This window comes from Chiroxiphia lanceolata, chromosome 14 (assembly GCF_009829145.1).
Source record: "Chiroxiphia lanceolata isolate bChiLan1 chromosome 14, bChiLan1.pri, whole genome shotgun sequence".
Taxonomy (NCBI): Eukaryota; Metazoa; Chordata; class Aves; order Passeriformes; family Pipridae; genus Chiroxiphia; species Chiroxiphia lanceolata.
Genome location: NC_045650.1, coordinates 18,904,621 through 18,931,887, shown reverse-complemented (window position 1 = coordinate 18,931,887; position 27,267 = coordinate 18,904,621). Strand labels below are relative to the sequence as shown.

The 27,267-nt window shown below is 49.6% G+C and overlaps 1 protein-coding gene across 2 annotated transcripts in view; it reads right to left on the bottom strand.

The window, feature by feature from the left end:
• The window catches only part of LOC116793783 (gamma-aminobutyric acid receptor subunit beta-4), a 71,373-nt gene that overhangs the window by 5,474 nt on the left and 38,632 nt on the right, over positions 1-27,267 (bottom strand). For both annotated transcript variants that reach the window (XM_032701901.1, XM_032701902.1), the window contains exons 4-6: positions 17,555-17,775; positions 4,656-4,738; positions 326-463 (exon numbers count right to left, since the gene is read on the bottom strand). In XM_032701901.1, coding sequence (XP_032557792.1) covers positions 326-463; positions 4,656-4,738; positions 17,555-17,775 — 442 coding nt within the window. The remainder of the gene's footprint in view (positions 1-325; positions 464-4,655; positions 4,739-17,554; positions 17,776-27,267) is intronic.

Sequence of the window (27,267 nt, the reverse complement as noted above, 5' to 3'; positions counted from 1 at the left end):
TGTACAGATGGGTTTGCATAATTTCATAAGCCACTTGCTTTTCAATGGATATATTCTTCTTCTTACTATTGCACCTACATTAGACCCAGGTGTACACCACATAAAAATTAGATAAAGGCTGAGAACCTTCTCAAGAGGTTCTCTTTTGAGCCCAGTTGATATTTTCACTTAGAAAGGAGAACAACTGCAGCAAAGAAAATGATCCTGTAAGTCTTTGATGAGGAGCAGCAAAAAAAAACCAAAACCAAACCACCAAAAACCAGGAAAGTTGGCAGGCCCAGAATATGCCTCTTTTCTAAAGGAACAGAAGCCTGGGTTGACTCACCAGTGGTGAAGACCACTTCCCTGCTGACCAGCCTCTGCTCAATGATGGTGAACTGGGGCAGCTCGAGCACCTCCATCCCTGTGACAGCAGAATCATTTCCTTGCCAGAAGAAGACAATGTCATCAACCGTGTAACCATCTGCAGGGAGGAGGAAGCACAGAGGGAGAACTGAGCTGAGAAGCTGGACCAGATGACACACCCCATTTTCACTAAGGTGATCTGGAAAAGGATCCAAAACAAAGTCCACACCATCAGACAGCAAGCCTAGACCCTCCCTCTCCTGTACTCCTCTTCTTCAGCTGAGCTTGGCAGTACAGTGGAGAAGTGGAAAATATTGGTCAGAACACCCACTTCTGTCTAGAATTCAGGAGAAAAAGGTGAGACATGGCCCATCAAGCCTTCACTTGTGCTACATAATCTCCATGCCTGACATGACAGGGACTTGTGCACCAGAAGCCTCTGTCAAATGCACCAAACACAGCATTCTGCTTTTTAAAAACTGCCTGCTTTTACCAGGAGGGGGAGACCACACAATATAGACTGGTGGGGACTGGGTAAACAGGGCATTGCACTATTAAAAACTCCCAGAGACAGAAAGATCTACAACAGCAGTTGAAAAAGAAGTTTGAAGATCAGAGCACCTTCCTCTTCCAAGTAATCCCGGTTGAAACTGGGATCCAAGAAGTGGACAGAGTCTCTGAGACTGGGGGTTGCTTTTACCAAGTGCTGGCTGAGAAGGGCAGTAGTGGGACAAGAGAGGAAGAGGAGTCAGGCTCATAACAAATATTCATCCTTTGCATTTCAGGGTAGTGGGTTTGTTAGCTCAGCCAAGGGTACAGCCTCTTAATCCCCAAACTATACACACCAAACAGGGCTGCATGGGCTGGAAACACTGAGAGACCCAAAGCCACAGTCTCAGGGGAAAGACCCCCCCAGATGCTCTGGACTCGTGGCAAACCAGGCCAAGGGGATGAAACCATCCAGCTCCCCTCCCATCAGTGTGATGGTCACTGCCTTGCCTGTTGCCCTTGTGGGCAACGATTCATCTCCACTTGAAAATTCACACCTCTCGTGGCAAGCTGGGTTTAGGAGCTCTGTGGCTGTTGCTGCACAGGGGGTGGTCTCATATTCCCAGTGGAGTGCAGAGCTGCACAGAAGCACCTCTGGGTGCAGTGGGCAGTGGGATATGCCCAGGCTGTGGTACAGCACGGTGCAAGACTGCCTTGAGAGCCTGAGCCTCACCTGTGCCCACAGAGAGCTTTTATTCAGCGCCTGCACTGCAGCACAGCAGCCTGAGTTATCCACACACACTCACAGCACAGAGGCAGCTCCCTGGCAATGCCCAGCAAGGCTAACATCCACTAAGGAGGGCTGCCACCAAAACCAGCACCAGTGGATTAGTGGGATCAAGGGAATGAAGAGCCATTGAATATAACATGAAGGAGAAATTCTTCTCCCTAGCCTTGGGGGCCAAGGGTTACCCCAGATCAGAGTTGAACCTTTGAGGATGGTCTCATTCTGCAGCTCCTGAGTGGACAAAGGGCTCAGCAACCTGGTCTGATCTCAGAGCTGACCCTGCCTTGAGCTGCAGGCTGGACTAGAGACATCCCGAGGTCTCTTCCCAAACTGAATTATTTGATGACTGTGCAATCTCCAAGCCCACATCCTGTGCTCTCAGCCATTACCAAGCTTATTCATGGGTGCTAAAAAAATAAAACCAATCTTCCAAATGCCATGCCACATCTGCTTCTGATGTAAATCAGCTAAGCCAGGGCTCCACCTCTTCCCCCAGCTGGCACACTCCTGCTCCCACAGCAGTAAGTGCTAAAGCCCCCACACCCACAAGCCCACCCTCAGGTTATCCTCTCATCTGCTGCAGACGCTGGGGTGTCACAGGACGTGTCACTGCCTCAGTACCCCAGCTCTGTGCACAGGAACTGGTGTTTGCATCTGGATGCAGCATCTCTCCCAGAGCACTCAGACAAAGGGTGGGAAGCAGCAAGAAACAGCCAAGTCCCCCACTTCTCCCTGTGGCTGATTCCAGCAGCTCCAACACTCTCACAGCTAAAAACACTGCGTGCAATTTTACATTCGAATTCACCTGGCTCAGTCTTTCAGGCTCTGATGGTTGCTCTGAATTTCTCCAGGAGGTTCCCAAGCCCTTTCCACCCAGCGCTCCCCCTCTGCAGAGGTGCACCCAGCCTGTAAACAATCCACCTCTCCACCTCCTTTGCAGTAAACAAACCAGACTGAGCTATTGAGGTTTCTCGCTGCAAAACATCTGCTCTGGCCCTTGAACCGCTTTGTAGCATCTTTCCTCAAACTCTTCCGATTTGCCAGCTTCCTTTTAAAAATTCTGGAACCCAAATACAGACAGAGCCCCTTTCCCCCCTCTCACCAGCAATGAGGCCAGTCAATCCTCTGCTCTGCCCCACGGCTCCCCTGGTTTATACAAGCCAGGCTCGCTCACTCCAGCCCTTTTTGCCAGAGCCCTTCCATGACCCCTCCTGCGTGGTGCCCAGGGCTCCCAGCCCTCAAGCACCTCCCCTGGTTGATGCCCACGAGGGTCCAAGCCCCTGGGGATGGCAGCCTGGCCCTGCACTCCCACACCCAGACCTCTGCATTCATCAGCATTCGAACACACTCCAGACGGATTCAAACCGGGAAGGATTCAAACATGCAGCGAGTCAGCCCCACACGCTGCTGTCCTCATCATCCACAAATTTAACAGCAGTGACTTCAAATTTACTTCCTGAGCAGCAACGCAAATGTCAAATTACAGTAACTAATTTTAGGAGGTTTTGCAGTTTAACCAGCTCTGTTCCATTTATTCGCTGACCTGCTGGTATCGGGTACCAATTTTTTTGTATTTTTATTTTTTATTACGGCATTATGCAATGTGAAATCAAATGTGGTTTTTTTCGGGAAGCCATTTTTCAAAAGTGTTTCAAAAGGGAAAGGTTGTTCAGTCTAAAAATAAAGACTTTGCTTTGATTTCTAGCTTTAAAAAGAAAACCAAATTTCCATTTTCCTTTTTAAAAGGTAAATGAACCTTCACAAAGACAAGTTGTTTCAATCTGAAATATCAAAAAGTATTGATATGACGTTTTAAAATGTCAGATTAACAGCCTGTTTGCAGCCTGCCTCATCAGGTTGTTGTTGAGTCCTGGCACACAGATGGGCAGGGGTATAGGGGGTGAGGGCTATTTTTGGGGTGGATGGATGGGATCAACAGGCAGTGCCAGCACTGGCTTTTCTCCTGCAGGAGACCCCATCTACCTGCTGCTGCTTCACAAACCCAGCAGCCCTGCACCACAAAAGGGCTATTTCTCTGAGGCTTGGGTTGGTTTTCTTTTTAATATACTTCGGGGTTTAATCCGGTCGTAAGACCACCATTACTCCAGAGTTGTGTGGTCTTGGAAGCAAAGAAAATGGAGCCCTGCAGATTTTGAATGTGCAAGTAAAAGACAAAAGCTCTGAGGAAGGAAGCAACTGAATCTCTTCATCTCTGCCTGGATCTCAGGAATATTGTAAGGAATCGTAGCTTCAACTAACAAATTGGCTTGACATGACCCATTAAGAACAAAATCACAACACGGGGAACTGTGGGTAATTCTCTGCCTTCTGTTTTCTTGGTTGTACTGTAAACCATTCTCAAAATGCTAAAGAGTGCCAAGAATGACATGACATGGCATTAGTGCCTCCAGCAGGACCTAATTTCCATCCCATTACCCACCACGCCAAGCGCTGTGGTGGCAGCACATCCCGAGGCCCAGGCACGGGCAGGATGGGCACCTTCCCTCTGTGGGTGCTGTGGGACCTCCTGGGTGGGAAAAGCAATTCCCCGAGAATCACCACTGAAGGTGCATCATCATTAACTGTGAGATCTGCTGCTCTCCTGGATTCCTGGAGGGATGCTGCAGTGCATTTTTATGAGGGAGAGCTGGACCTCCTCTGCCAGCGCAGTTGGGAGAGGATTTCCGTGGGAGTCAAGGGAAGATCCAGGCAGGGAGGGACTGTGGGAGGGCTCGGGTCCCACCTCCCACACAGAGTAGAGCCAGGCTCTAGTGAGAACAGGTTCCCAGGGCTTCCTTAGGGCGAGTCACTCCTGAGAGTGATTTCAACGCCCAGCCCGCTGCTGGAGCTACGTTTTCCCGGGCACTTCCCCCACGAGGTCCCCTCAGGATAAAGTTTGGATGAGGGAGCCTGGTCCTGCCCCAGGGAACATCCTCCAGGACGGGTGGCCCGTAAGGAGGCATCCCAAGAGCAGGAAGGTGTGGCTGGGGCGGGTGGCATCAGGTGGCACCGCGCGGGCAGGAGGCATACGCACAGCTCTCGATCTCCAGCGTGCAGTTCTGCTGGTCCAGGGGGTACCTCCGCAGGTCCATCATGCAGGCGGCCGTGGTGGTGATCCTGAAAGGAGAACAGAGGGGAGAAAAAAAAAAAAAATCGGTTGTGTCTGGGTTTTTTTACTTACCACAAAAAAAAAAAAAAAAAAAAAAAAAAAAAAGAGGAGAAATGAAAGGTAGAAGCGAAAGTCAGGCAGCATTTGGGGCCGCTGTTTCCCTGGAAACCAGGGAGATCCGCGGTGGGAGGTGTGCAGGGCGGGGGGCTGGATGCGGTTCACCCCCAGCGGCACACGGCACAAACCCTCCGTGACTCACGTCAGCGAGGCAGCGTCTCTATTAACCGGGTGGGGAGGGATTTGTGTTCCTCCTCTTGTCTCTCCCTTGGGAGAGACAAAGAACCCAGGAGTAGGCAGAGCTATGGTTGGGGGGGGAAGAGGAGAGTCATGTCCGTATGTAAGAGGGAGACAGAAACGCGTGTCCGGGGAGCAGATGATGTATCGACTGAATCTCCCAGCAGTGACCTGTGGAGAAGAATATCTGACCACATCATCCCCCCCCTTCCTGCCCTAATTGCCCCAACGACCCTAATTGCAGCCCCCCCACCGCACCCACTTTGGCACTGCCCCACCCAAAGCCCAGACCCCGCGGGCAGAGCCCTCCTGCTCCTGTGGGCTCACGGCTCCGCTACCGGAGCCACTCGTGCGCAAACGATTGCGGGATCGAGACTCACGAAAGACACAGGGGTGTGTGTGTGCAGCCCCCTGGAAAATAAGTTTGGGGGGAGAATGAGGGTGGGTGTTGCTCTGGGGGTGTTGGAGCACGGGGTGGGGGCAGAGCAGGGCAGTGGTGAGGTTCAGACAGGGCTGCGAGGAGGTTTGTGTGTGTCGCATGTTGTACACGCAGGAGCATCGCTCTCCGGGATGGGGAATTTTGGGCTGGGATAGATAAGGCACAAGGGCAAGAAGCAGGGACAGAGCTAACTCACCAGCCTGGCAACACCGCCCTGGAGTTGACAGGCTGCCCCTATTTCTCAAATATATTGCTCCCTTGCCCCTTAATGCAGTTTTCTTCCTGTGCGATATATGTGTGCAGAGTGCTGAAGAGGGGGGAGAGATTGGTGCATTCTCCCCCTATTTTTTTCAATTAACCATCTGGAAGGCATTAATCAAGCTACACATTTTTTACTATGTAGGCATAACCAGTGAACTGTTAACGAGAAACCTTCATCTTCTGAGCCCTGTGGCCTGGGAGAGAGAAAAGACAGGAAAAAAGAAAAACAAGAAAGCAGAGAGAATGAGATGGCGAACCAGTGAGAAAGAAGGGGGGAAAAATAGAAAAAAAACCATCAATGGTAGAAAAAGAGACCAGAAAGGGGGAGGGAATGGGTGAAGCTGGACAGAAAATTGGGAATAGGAAGGGGGGAGGAAGAAGGTGGGGGAACAAGCACCCATGGGAGAGGGCTGCCCCAGGGGGGGTATCGGGGCAGGGGCTGTGGCAGGGCAGGCTGGCAGCCCCGCAGAGCTGCTGGCTCTTTAAGAAATCTCGTGTGCTAAATTTATCTTCTCTGCTGTCTGTGAAGTCTGTTTGTAGGAGATGAAGCCTTGAGGAGAGCCTTTGCCACTGCCTGCCGTGCTATAAATAGATCCGAAGAGACGAAGGGAATTTATATATATCCTCACTGGGTCTAGATACAACACTGCAACTGCCCTCTCTCCGAGCAGGGGGCCCAGGCGAGCTCTTAACCCTTTTATCTGTAATGCAGTTGGGGTGGAGGAGAAAGCTCAGAGGGGGAGAAGGATAACAGGACAAAAGCCACTTAAAAATTGCCACCACGGCTTTGGGACTGCATGCAGTGCTTTTACAGCCTCCCAGCTTGGCACCTCCAGGAGGGCAGCTGGAAACACAATGCCTCTCCCACCCTAAATCCTCCTGGACTGGGGTAACAGGGCACAGGAAACCACGGTGGGGAGAGGGGTGGGAGGCAGATCCAAAGCACACCCGGGGGGAGCTGCAACCTTGCCAGGAAAGCCCAAGGTGGGAGGTGCAGAGTCCATCCTGGCCGGGCACCGAGACCAAGCAGTCATGCACGGGGATGACTCATCCCCCGATGCCGCACACAGCCCTCACTATATATATTATACTGCACCCCTGGGAAATGGCAGCTACAAATGCCTTTTCCTGTTTCCCCTAAAGTGTGAGATGCAAAAAAAACGTATTTAAACGAAAATTTTCCACCCCATTTGTGGACCCCGTGGGCTAAAAAAACCTTTCCAGGGCGCCCATCCCAAAACTGCAGCCTGGCTGGCTGAGTTGGCCGCACAAAGGACATCCAGGGTTCCGCCTTCTGTGCCTGGAGAGGGACCCTCTCGCCAGGATTCGCTTATCACCTGCAGTGCTGGTTGGAGATGCAGAGCGTGACACAGTGAGATATGGCCACCACACTCCATGCACCAAACCCTGCTCGCAGGAACAGCCGGCATAAATCCAGAGCCACTCCAGCGATTTTTGCAAGATCACACCAATTTGGATCAGCAGAGATTTACAGCAGGGCAGAATTTATCCCTGTTGATTCGAAAAGAAGAGAGCCACGGGACAGGTAGGACAGAAAGGAGAAAAACAAGATTAAGAGGACGTCTGTCCTCAGAAGCTGGATAATTTCCTTTTCCTTCTGATTAAAGGGTTGGTTTATCCACACCACACAGCTCAGCACCCTCCAGAGGTACCCCAGTCAGATGCAGGTCACAAAATCCTCGTGATCTGCCCATGCAACACGGCTTGGGCAGGTGAACATTGGAACCCTGTCAGGTTTTGCTGTGATTTTGAAGCAGAGGTAGCACAGCTCTCTGCAGCTCCTCCAGAGCATTTCAGCTGCAGTGCCTGGCAAGCCCAGGAACACCAGCAGCACAGGAGCACCTGGATGTGGGGGTCCTGAAGTGTAACAAGATTCAAGAGGCACCAAGTCCAGCTCAGGTCCTGTCTCTGGGCTTCCTAGAGCCTGATAAATCAACCCAAACTTGCTTTATCACTTGGAATATCACTTGGGATCCCCTCCTGTGCCAGCATGGAGGATCAAGCAGAAGCCAAAGCAACATGGATACCTCACTCTGGAGAGTGCCCTTCACCCCCACGAGAGGTAGAGACCAACTCTAGGAAAATTTTCAATTTTTAGACTTCAGATCTTAAGAAGCATCCTGGACACCAGCTTCCCTTTGATATACCCTGCTCCAAGTCCACAGGTGTCCCACAGCTTTTCATAGCACCTGCCACCATTGGTGCAATGCCCACCTGCAGCTTCTGAGGCCGACTCACCATTCACCTGCTCCTAGAGAGGCCAACAAGAGCTTTCTCAAGCTCCTTTGGTGGCTGTGTACTATGGGCAGGGGGGACTCGCGAAGGGATGAAGAGGCTTCATGCACCTCTGGCAGTCAGAGGGGGATGTAAGCAAAACTCAGTCACCCCAGTGACCTTTTGGGGTCACAACACATGCCATCTCTGGCCCAGAAGGCCACAGGACCAACCTCTGCCTCATGCTTTGATGGGTATAACTGTATTACCTTGATATGCTCTGAGCTGTTGGCTGAAGAGATGTGTTTGCTCATGGAAGACTGCATGGGGAGGACTGGATGGAGAGATGGATGGGGGGGATCCTGTCTCAACAGGGTTAACAGGCAATCAAAATGGAAGGAAAGTAAGAGGTGGAAAAACGAGGAGAGGATCAAAGAGTGATGACAGCATGAGCATTGATGGGACAGGTAGGAGGGGACCTGAGAGACAGGAGAGCAGATAGTGCAGGACAGGCCACCAGGGTGAGGGAACAGAGGAGCGGGATCAGGGAATGCAAGGAGTAAACCAGCCTGGGGAGGAAAAGCTGGAGAAGAATGAGAGGTTAAAAGACAGAAAGCAGAGGAGTGGATACTCACTCTGTGAGAAGGGAGATGAGGAGACAGAGAGCAAACCATCACCCTGTAAACAGCTCTAGACAGAGGCACTGCCTCCAGAAGACACAACCACAGTGAAAGGGAGCGGGGACCAGAGGGAATGCCAGGGAAGGATGCCACCTTCCCCCTGGCGTTAGCATGAGGCGCTGGCGCCCGGCCAGGCTGCATCTTCTCCCTCCCCCTCCTCCTCTCCCGCTTCTCTGCCCACCTCCCTCCCCGTTTAAATTCAGAAATTTGTGTGGTGTGAAATTTCCTCTGCTTTGATGGCGATTCAGAGAGACACTGCCCGTGGAGGGGAGAGCCTGTGCCGGGCACAGGGAGCTCACTGAGGCATCCACATCCACATCCACCCCCTTCCAGCTGCCGAGCCCGGCCACCACCCCCCCCCCTCCAGCTCCAGCTCTCCTTCCCTCCCTCAGTCTCTGCCCACCCCACAAGCCTCTGGCTCAGCCCCTCCACAACCTTTACAGCTCCTTCCCCACATTCATCCCCTTGCCCTAATTGTTCTTCCTGAGGTCTGTAGGCAGTCATGCTATCAAGTAGCCAAGTCCTTGCTGCCCTGCTGCCCCACTGCACAGCTGGCTGGCAAACACAGTTCATCTGGGGGAGAACGTGATGGGGAGAAACCACTGTACATCTCAAAAAAAAAATAAATAAAAAGGGGACGTGTATGAGATGTTGAGCAGCTCCGGCAGGCTGTGAGCTGATGGAGATCCCCTCCTCTGCCAGCATGGAGTGGATCAAGCAGAAGCCAAAGCAACACCTCACTCTGGAGAGTGCCCTTCACCCCCAGGAGAGGTAGAGACCAGCTCTAGGAAAACTGCCACGGAGCTCCAAGTCACACAGGGCTAGTTCTGGATCTCTCTTACAATGAGGACAGCTGTGCCCACTTGAAGCTTGTGTGGACAAAGCAGAGGCTGGCACAGAGAGGGTGATGCAGCCTCGACTGCTGCCCCTCTGCCTGCTCTGCTCCCCGAGCCCAGCAGCAGCACGGCCCCACCACAGCTGCAGCTCAGAAGGCAACGCTCAAGTTCCTGCAAACCATCAGCCCTCCACAAATATTTCAGTTCCCTGACACGAACACCACCAGCCATTTCATTCCCTCTCTGATCCTCCCCATCACTGTTTATTTATTAATGGTTTCTTCTGTCTTATTTAGAATGATTATATAAGTTCACAGACATAGAGCAGCTTTGAGCTCCAACCTGCCATTAAAACCTGATGTGGCCAAATGCCTTCTTTCCATCTCCTCCTTATCCTGTTGCTGGTTACCTTCAAGGGAGATGCCCATGCAGCTCCTGCCCCAGTCAGATCTCCCTTTACCAGACTTCAGCTCTGAAGGCCCTCAGCCACCAAGGAGAACCAAGCTCACCAGCCACAAGTGTAAGGGGTAAAAAATTACTTCCCCAAAATATGATCTGTTCTAAAAGGAGCAAGTCCAGACTCTCTAAGGACGACTGGGTGGAAAAGAGGGGAAGACTATTACCTTTGAGACATTCCTAAAACAAAGGTGGTCCCTTAAGCTCATCCTCACAAAATAAACCACTGCACTGTCTGTATCATAACTTCATCTATACCAGCAAACTAAACATGCCTGGCACCATTTTCTGAGGCCAGTGTCAACTGGTATGGAACAATCTCTGTCTACATTTAAATTCTTACCCCACAGAGAAAGGGTCTGGCTACAGGCAGAAAGCCTGTTGAGAATGGTCACCAGACTCTGCTGTGCTCCAGCTGGGAAATACCTGACAGAATGTTTATAGACACAGAGCAAATCCAGGAAACAAAGTGACTATGTGGGACACTGAGGTTCAGTGTCCAGGAATACTCCCTGACACCTTTGGCTTCAAAAGGGTGCTGACTAAAATTCAGTATGGATGAGAACAGGAGCACAGTGCAAATCCCCCCACCACTGCCTTTCTAAATCAAGGGGAAACACAGCCAAGAGTCATTTTACCCTATTTTACAGTCATGGATTAAGTGCCATTATGCAGGGACTAACACAAACACCCTCACAGCAAAAGATAAACATTTAAGTTGCTATTTGCAACTTTTTGGATTTCAGATCTCCTGAGAAGCTAAAGATGCTCCTGTCCCCTTGGGATACAGACTCCCAAAGCTCTCACCAGTTTGCAGCAATAAGGAGAAGGGATGGAAGCAGCTCAGGTTCCACAGGACTTAGGTAGGCTTGCCCCATGGGGCAAGTGAGACTCCCAGGGGGATTCTGGTGACTAAGAGGTAGAAAGAGAGGCAAAATTACTGTTTTGCTAAACGTGGGAATAAAAGTAAAACTGAATTCTTATTCTCCACTCTACATTCTCAAAGTCAACCATAAAAACGTGCTGGCAAATGTCACCTTCTGCCTGGCAGTAAGCACAAACTTCGAAGGGCCTGGAGGGATTTATAAGTCTGGTGAATTTTGCCATTCTTTTAACAGAGTCTGATCTTTGCAAACTCCTGGAGGTCATGACTGAACCAAGAGCAAGGCAAGGATATGGAATATTTTCCCCTTGTGTCTGTTTGCCTAAAACTGACTCCATAAACCTTGGCACAATCCTGCTAAGGTCACTGTTTCCAAAAGCACCTGTGCTTGCATAGGCACCCTTTGATAAATAACAGTGTGCACTACACTCAGATGAAAGAGGGAAAAAAAAAAGCTTTTTCTAAACTAGTGCTCAGGGTACCAGCCACCTAAATCAACCATTTTTCCACCCTGAGAGAGTACAAAGCAGAGTTGCCTTGACTGCAAGGTTTTGCTTTTCTGCCCCTTTATTCTATCCCAAATGCACTGTGTGTCTGGCCAGTCACCAAGTGGACTGGGAGATGAGAAAGTCCCACATGGAACACCTTTAAAAAGAGTCATTTGTCTTGGTTGCTTCAGATACCAGTGACCTGCACTTAACAGAGATCTCTCCCTTCAGCAGCATCAGTCTGGGCTAAGCTGCATTAATAAAACAGCAACCCAAAACTTAAACCTGTGGGATGTGGCAAAGAATAGGCAAAGTCCAGGGATGGGCTTAGAGGGGTGGCTGGGATAGGACAAGCAGGAAGACTAAGAGGTGCTGCCAGGGTAAGCTGGGGGTTCAGGAGACACTGGATACTCCTTTGAGGTGGTGCAACCTTAAAACACTCATTCACCACATCCTTGACCTCTATCTGTGCTAACAAACAAGTCAGACTTATAGGAGATGTAGCACAGGCAGCAATTCAGCCAGACCCTGGTGGTGCTTGCCTTTGCTCTTGCAACATTAAGGAAGGAGAAGCAGCTCTGGTTTGCTGCTTTGCCCTGATTGAGTGACCTCCAGCTTCTTCCACAGCTTCCAAGATTATTCAGAAGTTCCATATTATTAAACTTTCTTTCAGTGTTTCCTGTTAAATCCCCGATCCCGATTCTAGGAGGTAGAAATGAGAGGAGGATCTTGCCTCAGCTGGGGAGCTGAGCTCGTAATTAAATCCTCATTTCCTCTCACCCACCTAACAACCTCTTCTCCAACCTCCACATCTTTGTGCTAAGGAGCTGGGCCAAGGCAGAGCTCCATGGTGAGAGCAGGACAAGGTTGCAGAACCAGCTCCAAGGGGGTGGAGGGATGGATATAAGTCCAACTCTTTGCACCCAAGCTGCCAAGGGAGAGATTTCTGTTGCCTTTGGCAAACCTGTGGAGGGAGCAGGGAGAGCTCCTAGAGAGAGGGCAGAGCCTGATTCATCTCTCACATTTCCAGAGAAACCTCCCTGAGGGAGAGAAAGGGAAGCAAAAAAAGAGGATTTATTCCCTTCTGGCCTATGAGATGGGAAAATTGCTCAGTGGTCTCAGTACAGAAAAAAAATTCCTCAGTCTTAAAAACTCCTCCATCTAACCCATCAGGTCACCTTGTCTGCAGAAAATCACATAACACGCATAGAGAACAGCTGGTTTCAAGTGAGACAAGAGCAGGAGAAACCTTTCTATAGACTGGAGAGTTAAATAACCCCAGGGTGGGACCTGGGGAGGGTATTACTGACAGGGCTGGGTCCTGGTCAAGCAGCAGGTTGGAGATGGAGGCTCTGAAGGAGCCCCCAGAGATGAGCTCCAGCAGAACCCCAGCCATGGGGAGCAGGCAGGGCAGTCCTGGAGGCTCTGACAGTGTGGGTGCAATGCTTGTCACAGGTCTGTCAACCTGCCCTGCCTGCCTGGGCAAGGTGAGCCAGAGGTGGTGCCCAGGAATGAGGTCTGGTCCACAAGTGGGTCAGCAGTAACTGGCTGCAATGAGAGACATCCCCCAGGAGCAGCTGACTGATGAGAACTCACCGAGAAAAGCAGAACTGAAGCACAGCCCAAGCAGACACAGCCAGCTCCTCTCAGTTTCAAACTGCAAACCTGGAGCTGTTTGAAGCGTGACCGTTCTCTCCCCCTTGCTTTAAGCACTGAACAGGTACTTACACTGATGAGGACAGCAGGGCTCTGCCTCCCCAGGCTCCCCACATGCCTTGGCACCTCTGCATGCTCCCACACTGACTCATCTCCAAAACACACCTCGCTGCATCATCAGGGACAGGGATACAACAACTGACAACACACATGCACACGTTTCCCACCAGCACTCCCACCTTCGCAGGAGGAGATCCCTCCTTCTCCCTGCACAGGATTCAGTCTCCATCATCAAATTCCTCTGCAGTTTTCCAGTTGCTCAGTTTACACTGCCTGGGCTCCTCGCCAGCCAGGCATCACATCTCGTTTGCTGTCCACCCTGCTTCCCACCATCCCAGCTCCCCCTCGAGCTCAGGGAGGCATCCTGGGCTCCTCAAATCACCTGTTTTGCTGAAATCCAGTTTTGTCCCTAATTAGAACGAAATCAAATAGCTTCAAGATTTCCCTGAAGGGTTTTTAAAGCCAGTTTCAAATACGATTTCCAATTACCACCCGAGAATTTCAGCATTGTTACAGTTGTTTCTATTTTTAGGCCTCTGAAAACAGACAGCAAAATACTGGTGACATCAGCACTTGACCAGTGTCAACTTCTTTCACTACCAAATGGATGCTACGTGGTCTAGAAAAGGAAATAAAAATCTCAGACTGTAATGTATAGCTTGTATGTGTGACAGTGTAAAGCTTATTGAATATTGTGGCAGGGGTGGACTAGACAGTCTCTGGAGGTCCAGAGAAAGCCTTGGCAATTCTTCATCTTAGACATCAGCACTGGTTCCAAACCAGCTTGAAATAGTGAGGGAAATATTGACATAAGTGAAACATCTTCCACATAAAACCAGGAGTGAAACATGGACAGTCTCTGAAATGCTTTTTCTTAAGTGAAAAATTTCTCCCTAATTTTTTTATTTTTTTGCTTAAAATTTGATGAAACCAATGCAATTTCTGATAAAAAAAAAAAAAAGCGCCACTAGGAGGAAAAATATATTAAATTCAGCCAGTGCTATCCAGCTTTTCCTCACTATTTTATCCAGCTCCCTCCAATATCCTATAGCACCTTTAAGCCTCCCTTTATATTGCAGAATTTCCATAGCATTTTAGCACTTCCCTGTTTCATGTCACAGCTCTCCTGTGCTTCATTTTGCATTCTCACAAGGGCCAGGTGAGTTCAGGCACCTTCATGCCAGGTTACACCTGCATCCTCCCATGCCACTGGGTGTTTGCAGAGGTAACAGTGCCCTCTGGGCTCAATCTGGGCTCCAGGCCCCTTCCTGGCCCTGTGGGATTTGTGCCATCTGCCAGCCCGTTGGGGAAGGGGGTAGGGAACACCAGTCCTGCCTGCAGCCCCACAGCAGCCCAGCATCATCCCTGCTCAGGCATTCCTTTTCTTGGAGACCTGGCAACCAGCTTTTAATCTGAGCCCAGTGGGATTTAATTTTGGAGTAAGCTTTTGTACTGAGTGCTTTCCTGAGATGCAGCTACATCACATCTGCTGCACTCCCTTCAGCTGTTAATTTGCTAATTCTACCCAAACCAAGAACACGCTTTTCTGACACCCAGCTTTCACAGGGGGTCAAAGGGCTTCATTTTCTCGTGCAAACAAGTTATCTGGAGCCTGACTTTGTTCTCCCTGAAGTCAGAAACAAAACACCCATTGACTTGGGCACGAGCTGAGCTGGACCTTGGGGTCTGATCCAGGGCTGGAGCCCGATCCTGCTGGTCCATGGAGCACTTGCTGAAGGCAGGGGCCTGCCAGGGTGCCATCCTCCCTGGTCTCTGACATCAGAGACTGCTGGAAAGAAAAATGACTGTGTTGTGCCACAAATAGCATGATTGAGTCACTTTGCTACAGGATCAGCTCAAAGGAGGGGGAAGTGGCTGGCGAGAAGGTGGCAGGAGAAGGAGCGGAGATGTTGGATCTCAGGGAAAGACAAACAGGCAAACAAAGGAAAAGAAACAGGGATTGCCCCCTTTGGCCTTCTTCCATCAGGGCAACTCCATCTTATAAATTCTACCTCAAAATTCAAGACAAGAGCAGCCTTCAAAACACAGGGTGGACCTGCAGCTCCCTTGCTGTTTGGAGGACAAGCCTGGGTGCATATTTACAAAGATGAAGGGAGCACAGGTGAATATTCAGTGACTGTTTTCTTCCTTGCTTACATCTGCTCTGCACAAGGCTGTGTATTTTGGAATGGGATCACAGTTTGCACCCAGAAAACCGGACCTAGTACTTCTGTTTTCAGAAGAATTGCAGGTGCAGGAGTCGGTACAGAAAGCAGCCCTAAAGAAATCATTGTCCAGACCATTATGAACAAAGCTAGAGGGACTTCAAGCATTCAGGGCACCTGGGTTGTCCCCCAGTACTTTCAGACCCTGACCTGAGGTGCAGTTTGGGAACAGGAGCTGCAGTTGCTCAGTGCTTCATTTTCACAACTGTCATTTTCTCCAGGGGCAAAAGAGCAGCTTCCAGGAAAACCAGCCAAAAGTTAAACCAACACAGGCAGCTCTTACTCTGGCCCTGGAAATAACGGGCAAACAGCTGGGATTTCCTTTCTTTTGGCCTGGATGCAATTTTCCCCATCTCAGCCGTTCACACAGGTCATTTGAGGGAGCTGAGCTCCCTCCCCTGCACTGCTGGGCCCTGTGGGAGGGGAGGGGAAGGGACAGGACAGTGCTCCAGGTGCTTGCACAGCGTCCCAGCCCCAGCCAGCTCGAGTGCAACCTCTCCAAGGATTCAGTGCCTGTCACCTGTGCTGCTGGGTTCACACCACTCATTATGTGAGCTGACTACACGGCAGCTGATAAAAATACACCAGCACTTCTTCTTCTTCTTTTGCTGTGCAGGTGTGTGCAAAGATTTCCCACCAGCCTGGGGGAGGCAGCTCTGCACCCAGGTGGGCTGGCTCAGCAGCACTCTTTGCCCCCTCCTTCCCACCAGGCTGAGTTTATACTCCTACCTGCCCCTACTCACACATCTCCCTGCCCAGCCTTCACTCCTGTCTTCATACAAGGTGGAAATTTGGGGCAGTGAGCTGTGGGAAGGCTGCAGCCTTTCCAGTGGGTCACTAAATCTGGCTCAGGGCTCCCTGGCAGTATCAGCCAAACAACATCACCAGCCTAAGGCAGAGAGATAAATGTACCTGTCCCAGGAAGGGAGAGGCACCACAGGGTCAGAGTCACAAAGCTGGGCTTGTCACACCTTTTGCTGTCTCTGGGGGCCTGGAGCAAGAAGCATCCACTAACTGGAAGGGAAAAACAGTGCAGACATGAGCCCATGTACCACAGCCTGTCCCTCAGCACCAGCAGTCACTGCTGCTCTTTTGGCTTCCCAGGGCTCTGCTACAGGGAGAGCACAGGGCATGACCCCCTTGCTGCCCTGGCAGGTTGAGGTCCTGGGCACCCTCCTGCTTTGCCATGCCCACACCCAGACCTATGCTCCTCAGAACAGCCCAGCTACTTAAAGAGGAGAAAACAATCCCACAAGTCAGACTTTGCCACAAAACATGAAGCAGCAGAGGAGCTGACACTGTAAATGGGAAGGGGTGGGTGTACTCTCTTGGAAGGAGAAAGGTCCTTCCTCCCCCGTTGCTGCAGTGGGACATAAGCCCAGAGCTATCACAAACATTTGTAATTGTGGAGGCAGGTCAGAAGAGCCAGCTGTGAATTTGAGTAGTTGAAAAAGGGGTAAAAAACCCCCAAACCAAAAAACAAACTACCACAACCAAACCAAACCAACAGCAAAAATACTCAGACCCCAAACCAAAAAAATATTAGGAGAAAAGCAGACAAATACAGGGCTGGGAAAATCATTACCAGGGTTTCACTACAGCATCCTACAGTTGCAAATTCCCTTTTTAATCCTCTGCTACCTCCATTTAACTTTCTTACCTACTCTGGCCCCTTCACATAGCCAGATAACAGCCCAACCTGTGCTCCCTCCACCACACACAATCACAGCAATTTCAAAGGCTTTGGACTTGCTTATGTCAATTTATTCCAGACACCATAAAAAGCCTTCTCACTGAGGACCATTACTATTAGACACCAACTTTCAAGCTTCAATTTTAAGAATTGCTCTAGTAAACACACATTGTTTTTAACCATACAAAAACCTGTCTTCTATGACAAACTCAAAAATTACTCAAGTGATTTGACTCAAACGCTACAGAAACTCAGCCTTAGATACAAAAGTAAGAAAGGCTCATCCCTATAGGCCAAGCTCTCAGAAAATCACAAGCATCTGAAAAAGAGTGTTTCAAATGGCAGAGTTATGAAACATGAATGACAGTGACCTGAAACGCCCAGAGCAGACTATTCCCAACTCCAGCATCCATCCCTGGCACCACAGAAACGCTGGAGGCCTGAAGGAAACCACCATTTCCAGCTTGGAGAAAGAACAGATAACACAGAACTTTGCAACACTTGAGTATCTTTTAGGCTTTTGGGTCCTTGCCTTGCCAGACTATTTTTGGAAATGGGGGAAGTTCAGACGAGGTGCCCTTTTGGACAGCAACCAACAAAGACTCCCCTCGGACTCACCTCAGGCCGTACAGGACAGTCCCGTCGGGATGGAGGCGAATCATGCGGTTCTTCACTGTCACCCCGTGCAGAAAGGACTTCTTGTCATTCAGGAAATAGGTGTCAGGCAGCCACAGCTGGTCAGCCACCCGGTTGTCCAGGGTCAGGTTGAGAGGAAGGTCGTTGTACGCCAGGCGTTTGTCCCGCCAGCTCTGCTGGAAGTACATGGTGATGGTGTAGTCCTGGGAGGGAAACATGAAAACATCACCCTGTGCCACTGTCACTCCATCCCTTCACTGCTGCCACTGCTGAGACCTCTCTGAATTTCTTGGCACCCAAATGTTTGTGTTCACACCTCCACTGGGTCTTTATTTTTGGAGGGGGGTGTGTGCTGTGTTTGGTTCTGGGAAAACAGGAGCAAGCCTGAGCTCTGTAGGGGAAAAAATGGCACTACATGACTCCAATCCAGCAGAACTGCATCCCACTCATGTCATCCCAGCCTACTGAGAGCTTGTCTGCATAACCAGCAGTCATTTGGACTGTGCACTAAAGGATGTCAACCAACAGCTACACAGCACCAAAGACTTCAAGGGTTCATCTCCCAGTGAAGTCCCACAAAGGTGTCTGGACCCCGGGCAGTTGTGCCCAGCCACTGCTCGTTACCACATAGTTGGGAAAAGCCAATTCTGCTACCAGCAGAAACTCAGGAGATTCTAAAGGGCACATGCAGAATCTTTCCTCGAGGCCAAGGTTTCAAAGTCAACCCAGGCCAGCCGTGACAAGCTATTAGCACTTGCCTTGTTACACGAGCTAAGCTGGGAATTCATTGTGATTCTCAGGAAGGGACATATGTGGAGGAAATCTGTTGTCAGTGGAGCATGATCCACTGGTAAAGGGGCAGTTCCCTGAAAAATTTCCCACAAATTTGGACATCAGAAGGAATTTATTCATGGAGAGGTTTACTAAACAATGGAAAGGGCTGCCCAGGGAGGTGGTGGAGTCACCATCCCTGGAGGTGCTCAAGAAACGACTGGACATGGCATTAAGTTCTAGTTGACAAGGCGGTGATTGGTCCAAGGTTGGACTCCATGATCTTGGAGGTCTTTTCCAACCTAAGTGATCCTGTGATTCCTGAACCACGCCCAGCTAGCACAATGCCACACATCTCCTGCTCCTCTCCTGTTCAACAGCAACAAGCTGGCACTTAAAACTGTTCCTAAGATGAGTTTTATAGAGGGCAGGGGTTTGCTGCTCTGGAGCTCACAGCTGGAGTTCTGCAGGAACCATACTTGTGGCTGCACAGCAACAGCACTTCCAGGGGAAATCCAGAGGCCTCAGATCAGCTTGCTCAGAGGCACAGCATGGTGCCACATACTAGAAAAAAAATTACTTGTTCTCAGGTAAACAAGTAGTACAGGAAGGAGTCTTGTACACACTAATGCCAGGAAACATTCTCACAACAGCTCTTAAACAGGCTAGGAGCCAAGATTTTTGGGGTAAACCAGAGAGCATTAAAATAACAGGATGTAAGTTAGGAAGTGGGCACAAGTCTTGTTGACAGTGACCTTACAGAAACCAGTGATTATTTCCCAAGTCCTAAAAGAAAAAACATTTTTGCAAAGGCATGCAAATGATCTAGAACAGGTGGGATCAGATGGTCTCTTCCAAAGCAGGTATCTGCAGTGCTACAGGAATCCTCTTGACCACATGGATTTGCATGACAAGAATTTCAACTCTGCAAATTCCAGGTCTGTGCAAGAGGCTGATGAGGAACTTGCTCATGCACCAACATCTGGGCTGAGCACTGAGGCATCCTGCCTGCCTGTCTCCTCCCACTGATTTCACTCAAAGCCAGGTTTGATTAACACCTCTGAAAACAAGCTCAAAGAATCCCACATTATGGGTAATGCCAACTTTTGGGTATCTAACTATGATTCAGAAATCGAGACCCACATGCATATCTGAAAGGTCACAGAGTAACTCTGTGGAGTACACCACATACAGAAGCTATAGCTGTCACCTTCTGTGTTATCTTGAAAAGAACAAAAACACACTGACAGCTTTCTGGCCAAGGAACTGTTTTGATTTGCTTTTTAAAGGACTGTAAACTCCTGCCTTAGAAGCCTCACAGTCCATCTCTCAGGGGCACAAACATTTTCGTTTTGGTCAAGACCTTGCAAAGGAAAATGTTGTGCCCAGAATCCCTTCCAGGGTATTTGGACCTGCATTGCAGTGAGAGCACAGAGGAGCAGAGAACCCGAGTTCCTGGAGCCATTTACCCTCCTTGGTAACAGACTCATCCCCTGCCTGTGGGAAACTTGGCTACAGAGGCATCATTCCCATTCTCCCCCTTTGAGAACTCCACCCGCACACCCTGGCAAGCTGCTTCACTGACCTGCATTTTCCTGATCCTTGACAGAGCCCTGCAACACCTCACCCCTAACCAGGCCACCCCCTGTCACTGCAGGCTCCTGCCAGCCTTTAAGCAGCAGCAGACAAGAGGTGTCACTGATCTACAGAAGGCAGAAAGGGCAAGCTGCTCACAAAGTGAACAATACACCTTCTAAACACATCTTCTGCACTCTCAGGATTGATGGGAACAGGCCCAGAGGGGTGCAGAAATAAAAGCCTACACCCCAGCCATCAGGCTGATGAGGTTCTCCAGGTACAGAGACCTTTTTGGGGAAGAAAAGTCAGCCCAGCCGAGGCCTGAGCTCTGTTCTCAAACCTTCCTAGATTTCTTTGGGCAGCATCTTGGAAGCCTAGAGCACTTGATAAACATGGTTCCTGTAGTGCCTGAGATTTCCTTCTGCCTCTCTCCCTGCTGATTCCTGCATTCCACTTGTTCTCCTGCTCTCCCTACCCCATCCCATCGTTGAACAGTGTGCTTCAAAACGAGCATCTCCTCTCTCCCTGCTAGCCCAGTGATGGCCAGATCCCTTGGTTTGTCCCAGAAGCCTGGTACCCAGTAGCTCACAAGCTGCACAGCTCCAACGCTGCCTCCAGCCCTTTTATTCACCACAGCATCCCTGTGCTGCCCTCCCTGCCTGGCAAGGCAGAGCCCATGGCCCAGCTGTGTGTGGGATGGCACTGAGCACCACAGCTCCCCTTCAGCCCCTCACAGAGCTCAGATGGCACCTGAGCCTGCTGGAAAAGGCTGGAAAAGCTGCTGGGAAGCTGCTCAGCACAGCCATCCCTGTGGGACCCCCCTCCACATGCCCCTGCTCTGTCTGCTCTGCTGAGCAGCTCCGTGCAAGCTGCCAGTCCCAGCTCCCGCCCCATCCCCTGGTTTTGCAAAGGCTTTGCTCTCCCTCTCCCCTCTCCTTCTCACCGGGAGAAGCACACCAGGCAGGGGTGAGGGCAACACGTGGGGCTGGCAGACACTCCTTCTGCAGAGGTGCCTCCCTGTGAGCAGGGGGGACAGTTCACTCAGAGGGCCACAGAAACACTGGAAAAGGAAGAGGAGCTCACCCAGGAGGCTCACATGTTGGAATGATGGTGCATCCCACCAGCTGCTGAGGACAGGGCTAGAATCCATCTCTAGGCAAGAGGATACTGGTAATTACAGCCCTCCCTGGAACTCAGCAGAGACCCCAAACCAAAGATGATGCACACTGTGAAAGGCTGAAATGTTGACATCACAGGGGCATGAATGGAGGAAGGTATTTCCTGCAGAACCCCAGAGGCAACAAATTCAGTCAAGCATGCCCAGGGATTCCCTAGGTTCTCAGAGGACAGGGTAGATAAGTCTAAGGGAACAGCAGCAGAGACACAGCAAGAAGAGAAATAAGCTGGTGGTATTAGTGTGAATTCAAGAATGAACTTCCACTGGCTCATACTCCAGGCACCTTTAACATCTACCATGTAAGCTGCTCCTCCTCCATCTCTGAGCCCCTTTGGAGTGAAATGCTCACCTATCCTTAGAAAACTAATCTGGACTTGTCCTGGAACTGCACCTGTGCTGGCCCTGTGCAGTTCCAGGGCAGACACGAACCCAGTCACAGGAGAACAAAGCTGCCTCTTGGAGGAGAAGCGTCCCAGGTGAAGATGCCAGATCTGAGCCTAATGGGAACAAATCCACTTGTGCAGAAGAAGACAAAGTTTAAAGAGGCCAAGGCAGTGAGAGGACACGAATCCAGGAAAGGGGATTAACAGAGGAGAGGAGTCACTTCTGGCATGGTGAGCACGGGTTGGCTGCCCCTGAAGCAGTAACAGATTGGAGGGCAGAAGACAGCAGATACTATTGGAAGCCACCACAACCCACGTGAGGACAGGGCCAGGTCACCAAGTGACACAGTACTTGAGGGAGTCAGTTCAGGGTGGGAACCTGAACTTTCTTGTCTACAGATCAAAGAACAGCAAGAGGTGGAGCAGGACCAGTTAAGGCACCACAGTAACAGGACAGCTTTCTGCAGGCAGCAGCTTCAGTCTGTAACTAGAAAGCCACCCAAGGGATTCCTCCTCTGCCCACAGTGACACCCTGTCAGAGTCCTGAGGCTCAGGGCTGCCCTTTGGGGGAGAGCATCATGTGTCCCTTTGTGCTCACTGCAGGGAGACCAGGGTACAAAAATGAAGGAGCCCCCGCCCTCAGACAGAAATTACCTTCTCCTGCAGTCTGGTGTCAGCATGCAGAACACAAGCATGGTGTGTGTCCCAAGTGATACTCTTAAAAACGTATCTGTGCTGATTTTGGAGACACGGTTGTACTGTGGCAGACCAGAAGTTTTTCTACATTAGTACCCTGTCTCCAGCAATAGGAGAGAGAATAGCAGGGAATAATATAAACAAAACAGTCTTTGTTGTGATATTCAATTCTCCAGCTCTTTGAGACTTAAGGATCTCCCCAGGCAGAGCTGGTACCTTCTTAATTGAAGATATTCAGTTTCTCTTATGAGTTTGTCTTATTTTTCAGCCTTTGGCATCTTCAATCTTGTGGTAGTGAGTTCCACAGTTTAGTTCTTCACTATATTTACATCACTTTAAACCAAGTACAGAACAGTCTCTATCTTTTCTGATTCCCTGTAGTGCTTGTATTAAAAGTCAGTAAACAATCATAACCTTGTATTACTCAGGCTTACAGGGTCCCATCCCCTTTTAGACACTTCAGGGTTACTCAACAGGACACAAATAACAACAGACTCTCTCAAAAGCAGCTGAAAGACTCTGATAGAGGCAGGAGGCAACAAGGAGGGAAAACTGTTGCATGGGTTAAACAGAGCAGGGACATATGATGACAGTATCTGACATTCAGCAATGGGCTGTTGCACAAGAACAGACTGAAGGCAAGGTGATGGAAATAACTTTCCATAGAGCCTGTGGAATTTGATGTTACAAAAGCATGAAGACAGGAGCATAACAGCATTTTGGAAGGTCTAAGCATCAATGTGGGAAATACAGTTCAATTCATCACAGGAAGGGACTAACAGGAAAGAATTGCCCAAGGACACTGAGCCTGCTGCTGCAAGGCCAAAGTTCCATCCTCTTCTATCTCCCAACAGAACTCCCAGACAGCTGCTTCCTAAACCCTCAGCACAACTCCCAGGAGACACAGATCACGGGCAGGTTGGGTCAAAGTATTTTCCTTTGTGCTGTGACCTGGAGAATCCCCTGCACTAAACTAGTCCAGAGACAGGAGTGTGCACGCTCATTAGGGGTTACACTAGACTCAGAAGCCAGGATCAGAAAGGAAAGGAATAATGTATGTAAAAGAGTAAAAGAATCAAATATTTGCTCAGAATACAGCATTTCTGGCAACATGGATGTTTCCCGTGAAGGTGACTATCCCAGGCCAGTGGAGGTTGTGTTTCCCCAAGCATTGTAAGGTGCTGGAAGCAGTAACTTCTCTGCAGGGGAGAGAGTTCACTGCACTTCTGCTGCTGCTGCAGGACTCTGGGCATGAGGGATAAAGGAGGTTTTGCAACTCACCTCTAGCACTGGCTGTGCAACTTGATTTTTTTTCCCCCTCATTTCCCCTCAACCCTGACTTTGATAAAGCACCTCCTTTTGGAGAGGCAACCAAATAAAAGTCTTTCCCTATATAAGCAAATGACATATGGTCTCCTTGTCCAAGATCACAAAAGAACATTAGGAAAGCCAAGATGCTCCAGAAAGAGGGAGAAAAATGGAACATCTGACTTAGTAAAAACCAAGCTGCCACTGCCAGAGACTAATGAACAGTTTGCTGGCTTCAACTTCTTTGATGATTAAACACCATCTCCTGTTCCCGTCATTCTGGGGAAAGAAATTAAAGGACAAAGTAGTCCTCAAGTATGTTCCATTTGAAGGAGGGGGTAGGGGAATAATAGGAATTATTTTGAAGGGGAGAAGGCAGGATCTGCCTGCAGTCGGTTGCAAAAACTGGAGCAGTGTAAAACGTGCAGGGGAATACAGGAAGGACAGAGCACAGTGGCCACAGTTCTCCTTTAGCAAGCTTGTGAAAGAAAACTACTTTGCCCTCCTAAGGGATTGTCCACTTCCAAACACATAAATGGATCCATCCCAGACCTTAACGTGCGCCAGTTAACCTGACATCAGTAAATACCTGAGAACAGCCTTTCCAGCCCTAAGACAGCACAAAGTCTGTTCAGACTCTCACCTTTGCTTAGGGAAGGAGGCGGCAGCTTTTGTACCTCCTGTACTTTCCATGGGCACAGCACTCTGCCAAAATGCTGCTTTTAATTTCTGTTTTGCTGCTGGTGCCAGTCTGAAGTTTTGCGTGACAGCTGTTAGACATAAAGTGACAACCATCTCAGATGGCTGCCCTCCTCCCTGCCTCAGCTGGTGAGAAAGACACAATCTCTTTCCACTTTCCCTCTTTTTGAATAACGAGGTGTCAGCACTGGCTTGGGAACTCAGAAGAGCACCTTCCACCTGCACTCCCTCTGCAAATAATGCCAGGAAGGACTGGCTTCCAGGGTACAGTCTATGCCCTTCTGTGCTGCAGGTCTCTGTGCTCTTGAACTCGTTTTCTTTAGGACCTGAGAAGTAGTTTGCACAGATATGTTCCCCTCACTAATCTGATCTACTTTTCTAGTAATTTGCATGTATTTAATTGCTGAATGCATGTCCAGAAACTGGGACAGGCATCAGCGACATCCTCAACAATTAGGGGGGTGTGAGGAAAGTGTCGCTTTGTTGCCCTATTTCTCTCCTGCCTTGCCCTACCCCTGCAGCACCTGGAGTGGTGCTGGTCCTGCAGGTGTAAGACAGAGGACATATCTAGCTGGGTGCTGAGCCAGGAGGGCATTGATCTGCCCATGACAAGGTCTTCAGACTCCTGAGCCTGTACATCAGTGCCCTGTCTGAGCAGGGGGCAGCACCACATGTCATCCTGCTTAACAGCCCCAGTCCTGCTGGAAGCAGAGGTCAAGAGGAAAAAGCCAGAACTGAAGGGCACAGGGATGAGCATCACCTGCTCTGTGAACACAGGCTGAACAGCAACCTTGCTCAGTGTTACAGGCAGCAATCCCAAAATCACCACCTGCAGCATGACATCTTCCTCGGGCAAGCTCTTGGAAAACAATGCCAGGCAGTTTCTATCCTTAAGCCATAAAAATCTGTGAGCTAATTCACAACATACCTGCTGGGCTGCTCTCCTCACTTGATTCCTCATGTGCTGGTAGCTGAGCAAAACCCAGAGCCCATTCCACCCCCAAAACCAGGATTGTTTGATCTCCCTGTTTCTGCATTACCAGCTTGCACTCAAACCCCATCATAACTTGAGAATTTGTCTTTTCCAGAGAGCGACCACTTCATGAGAAATGGCCAAATGCATTTTTGTTTCCTACAGCTTCCCATGCAAACCAGCACAGAAAGGCACACTTGGGCCAGACACCCAACTAAGGGCAGAGAAGCATTAAGTTCAGCAGGAGGTAGTACATGAATTTGACCAATTTTCAGGCAGAAAGTCAAAGTGATGGTGCTTACATGATCATCTCATACCCAGTGGGCTGGGAACCAGTAAGGACTCGTTGTAACTCCAGCAGAACTGGGAACAGGTCAGGTGCTCACCTGAACAAGGAGGGAGCTCAGGCAGCAGGTCCCCAAGTGGGTAATTTCTTCCAGGAAAATGGCAAGTTAAAGAGATGACCGGCTTGGGATAGTGCAGGGGGGCAGTGAACTGACCCCCCCTCCATGAGAATGTGATGTCTGTTCTCCCAGGCATGACACAGGCTCCAGACACTGCAGGTAACATGGGTTCTGCCCTTTCCTAGAGATCCTTAAAGACTCATTCCTTGATGTTTTGCTAATGCACCACATGTCTCCCAATGGCTGCTCCAAGCCTTCCCAATTCCCGTCTCTCCCTTCCCATGTTTACTTAAGGCAAAGTCTTTACTTAGCCCCCCTTGTTAATTCTCTGAACCTCTCTCTAGGAGAGCACAAGGTCACCCATTCCCACAGTGGAGACACACAGGCATTAACAGTGTCCCTGTGGAGCCTCACAGTCATGACCAGGCTTTGCAGGCCTGAGAACAGGAGTCTGAGGACTTGCCCATATTACAACAGTGCCTTCTGGTTTGATGTGCTGGGTAATTTAACACAGATTATGCTGCCATGGGCTTCTGCTGACCCCTGGCAGGAAACCATGATGCTTCCAAAGGCCATCTTTACCTTCCACTGTCTGCCTGCACTCATCTAGTCCACTACACTGCTGCCTTCCACGCACCTAGAGGCCACAGGACAGGGCTGCTGCCTGCATCCCACCTCTCTCCTCCCCTCTCCCACCTACCTTCTCCCAACTCATCTTTTCTCACCTTCCTGGCACCACCCTGGCTGCCTCACAGCATGTTGTTGCCATACACATACGGGCACATTTAATATCCAGCCATGAAAGCTCAAAAAAACATTTTTAATAATCACTTTGCATTTAATTAAATGTGCAACAACTAGCCTATTACAGTAAATTAAATTTAAGTGAGACATTTGAACGGTGACTAGTGAAGGTATCAGTTTCTAAAGCCCTCAGAAGGATGGAGGAAGAAAACTGGATTATGTCAAGGGAAAGCTGCTGCTGAAAGACAGGAGATGCTCTCTAAACCTGTTCCAAGGGTCTTCACCACCTCTGCATGTATCCCCAAAACCCTTTAAAGGGTCTTCACGGCCCCTGTATGTATCCTCAAAGAATTCTCACCATGTAGTGACATTTTTACCTTATACTTGCTGAGGTAAAGCTCATTTAAAGTGGTTGAAACTCAATAGGGATTGTAGCAGGATCAACCTGGAAATGGAGAAAGGTGATTTCTCCAGAACATTCCTAGAACTCTTCACTCCTCTGTACCTTTTTTATATTTAAATAAAACATTCTCTTTGCAGTGACAAGAGTTTTACTGGACACTGATCCAGGCAGACTTTACCTCAAGCAGGAGAGATGGTGTCTACTAGTCAGTGTCTGTGTGGAAGACAATGGGGAAAAAAGGTTGGAAGAATGGGGAATTAAGGCAGTTAAAGGGCTTGAAATTAGCTACTCTAGAAAACACCTCTGGGTACCAATTTCAGCTCACTTTATGCTAATTCTGTAGATGACTTCGGGCACTTTTCACCTATGCTTCATTTTCCCTTATCTGTAAAAAATCAGACACTGATTTTTAACCAACTAGCACCAACCCCAAACTCCACGCTGCAGTTTGGGATCTCCACATCTCTAGGCAAGTGCTGTGTGTGTCAATACAGGAAAGAGTCTTTCCTCCCTGAGGAGAAAAAAAAATTAAACAGCTTGTAATTCCCTGGGCAGTCAA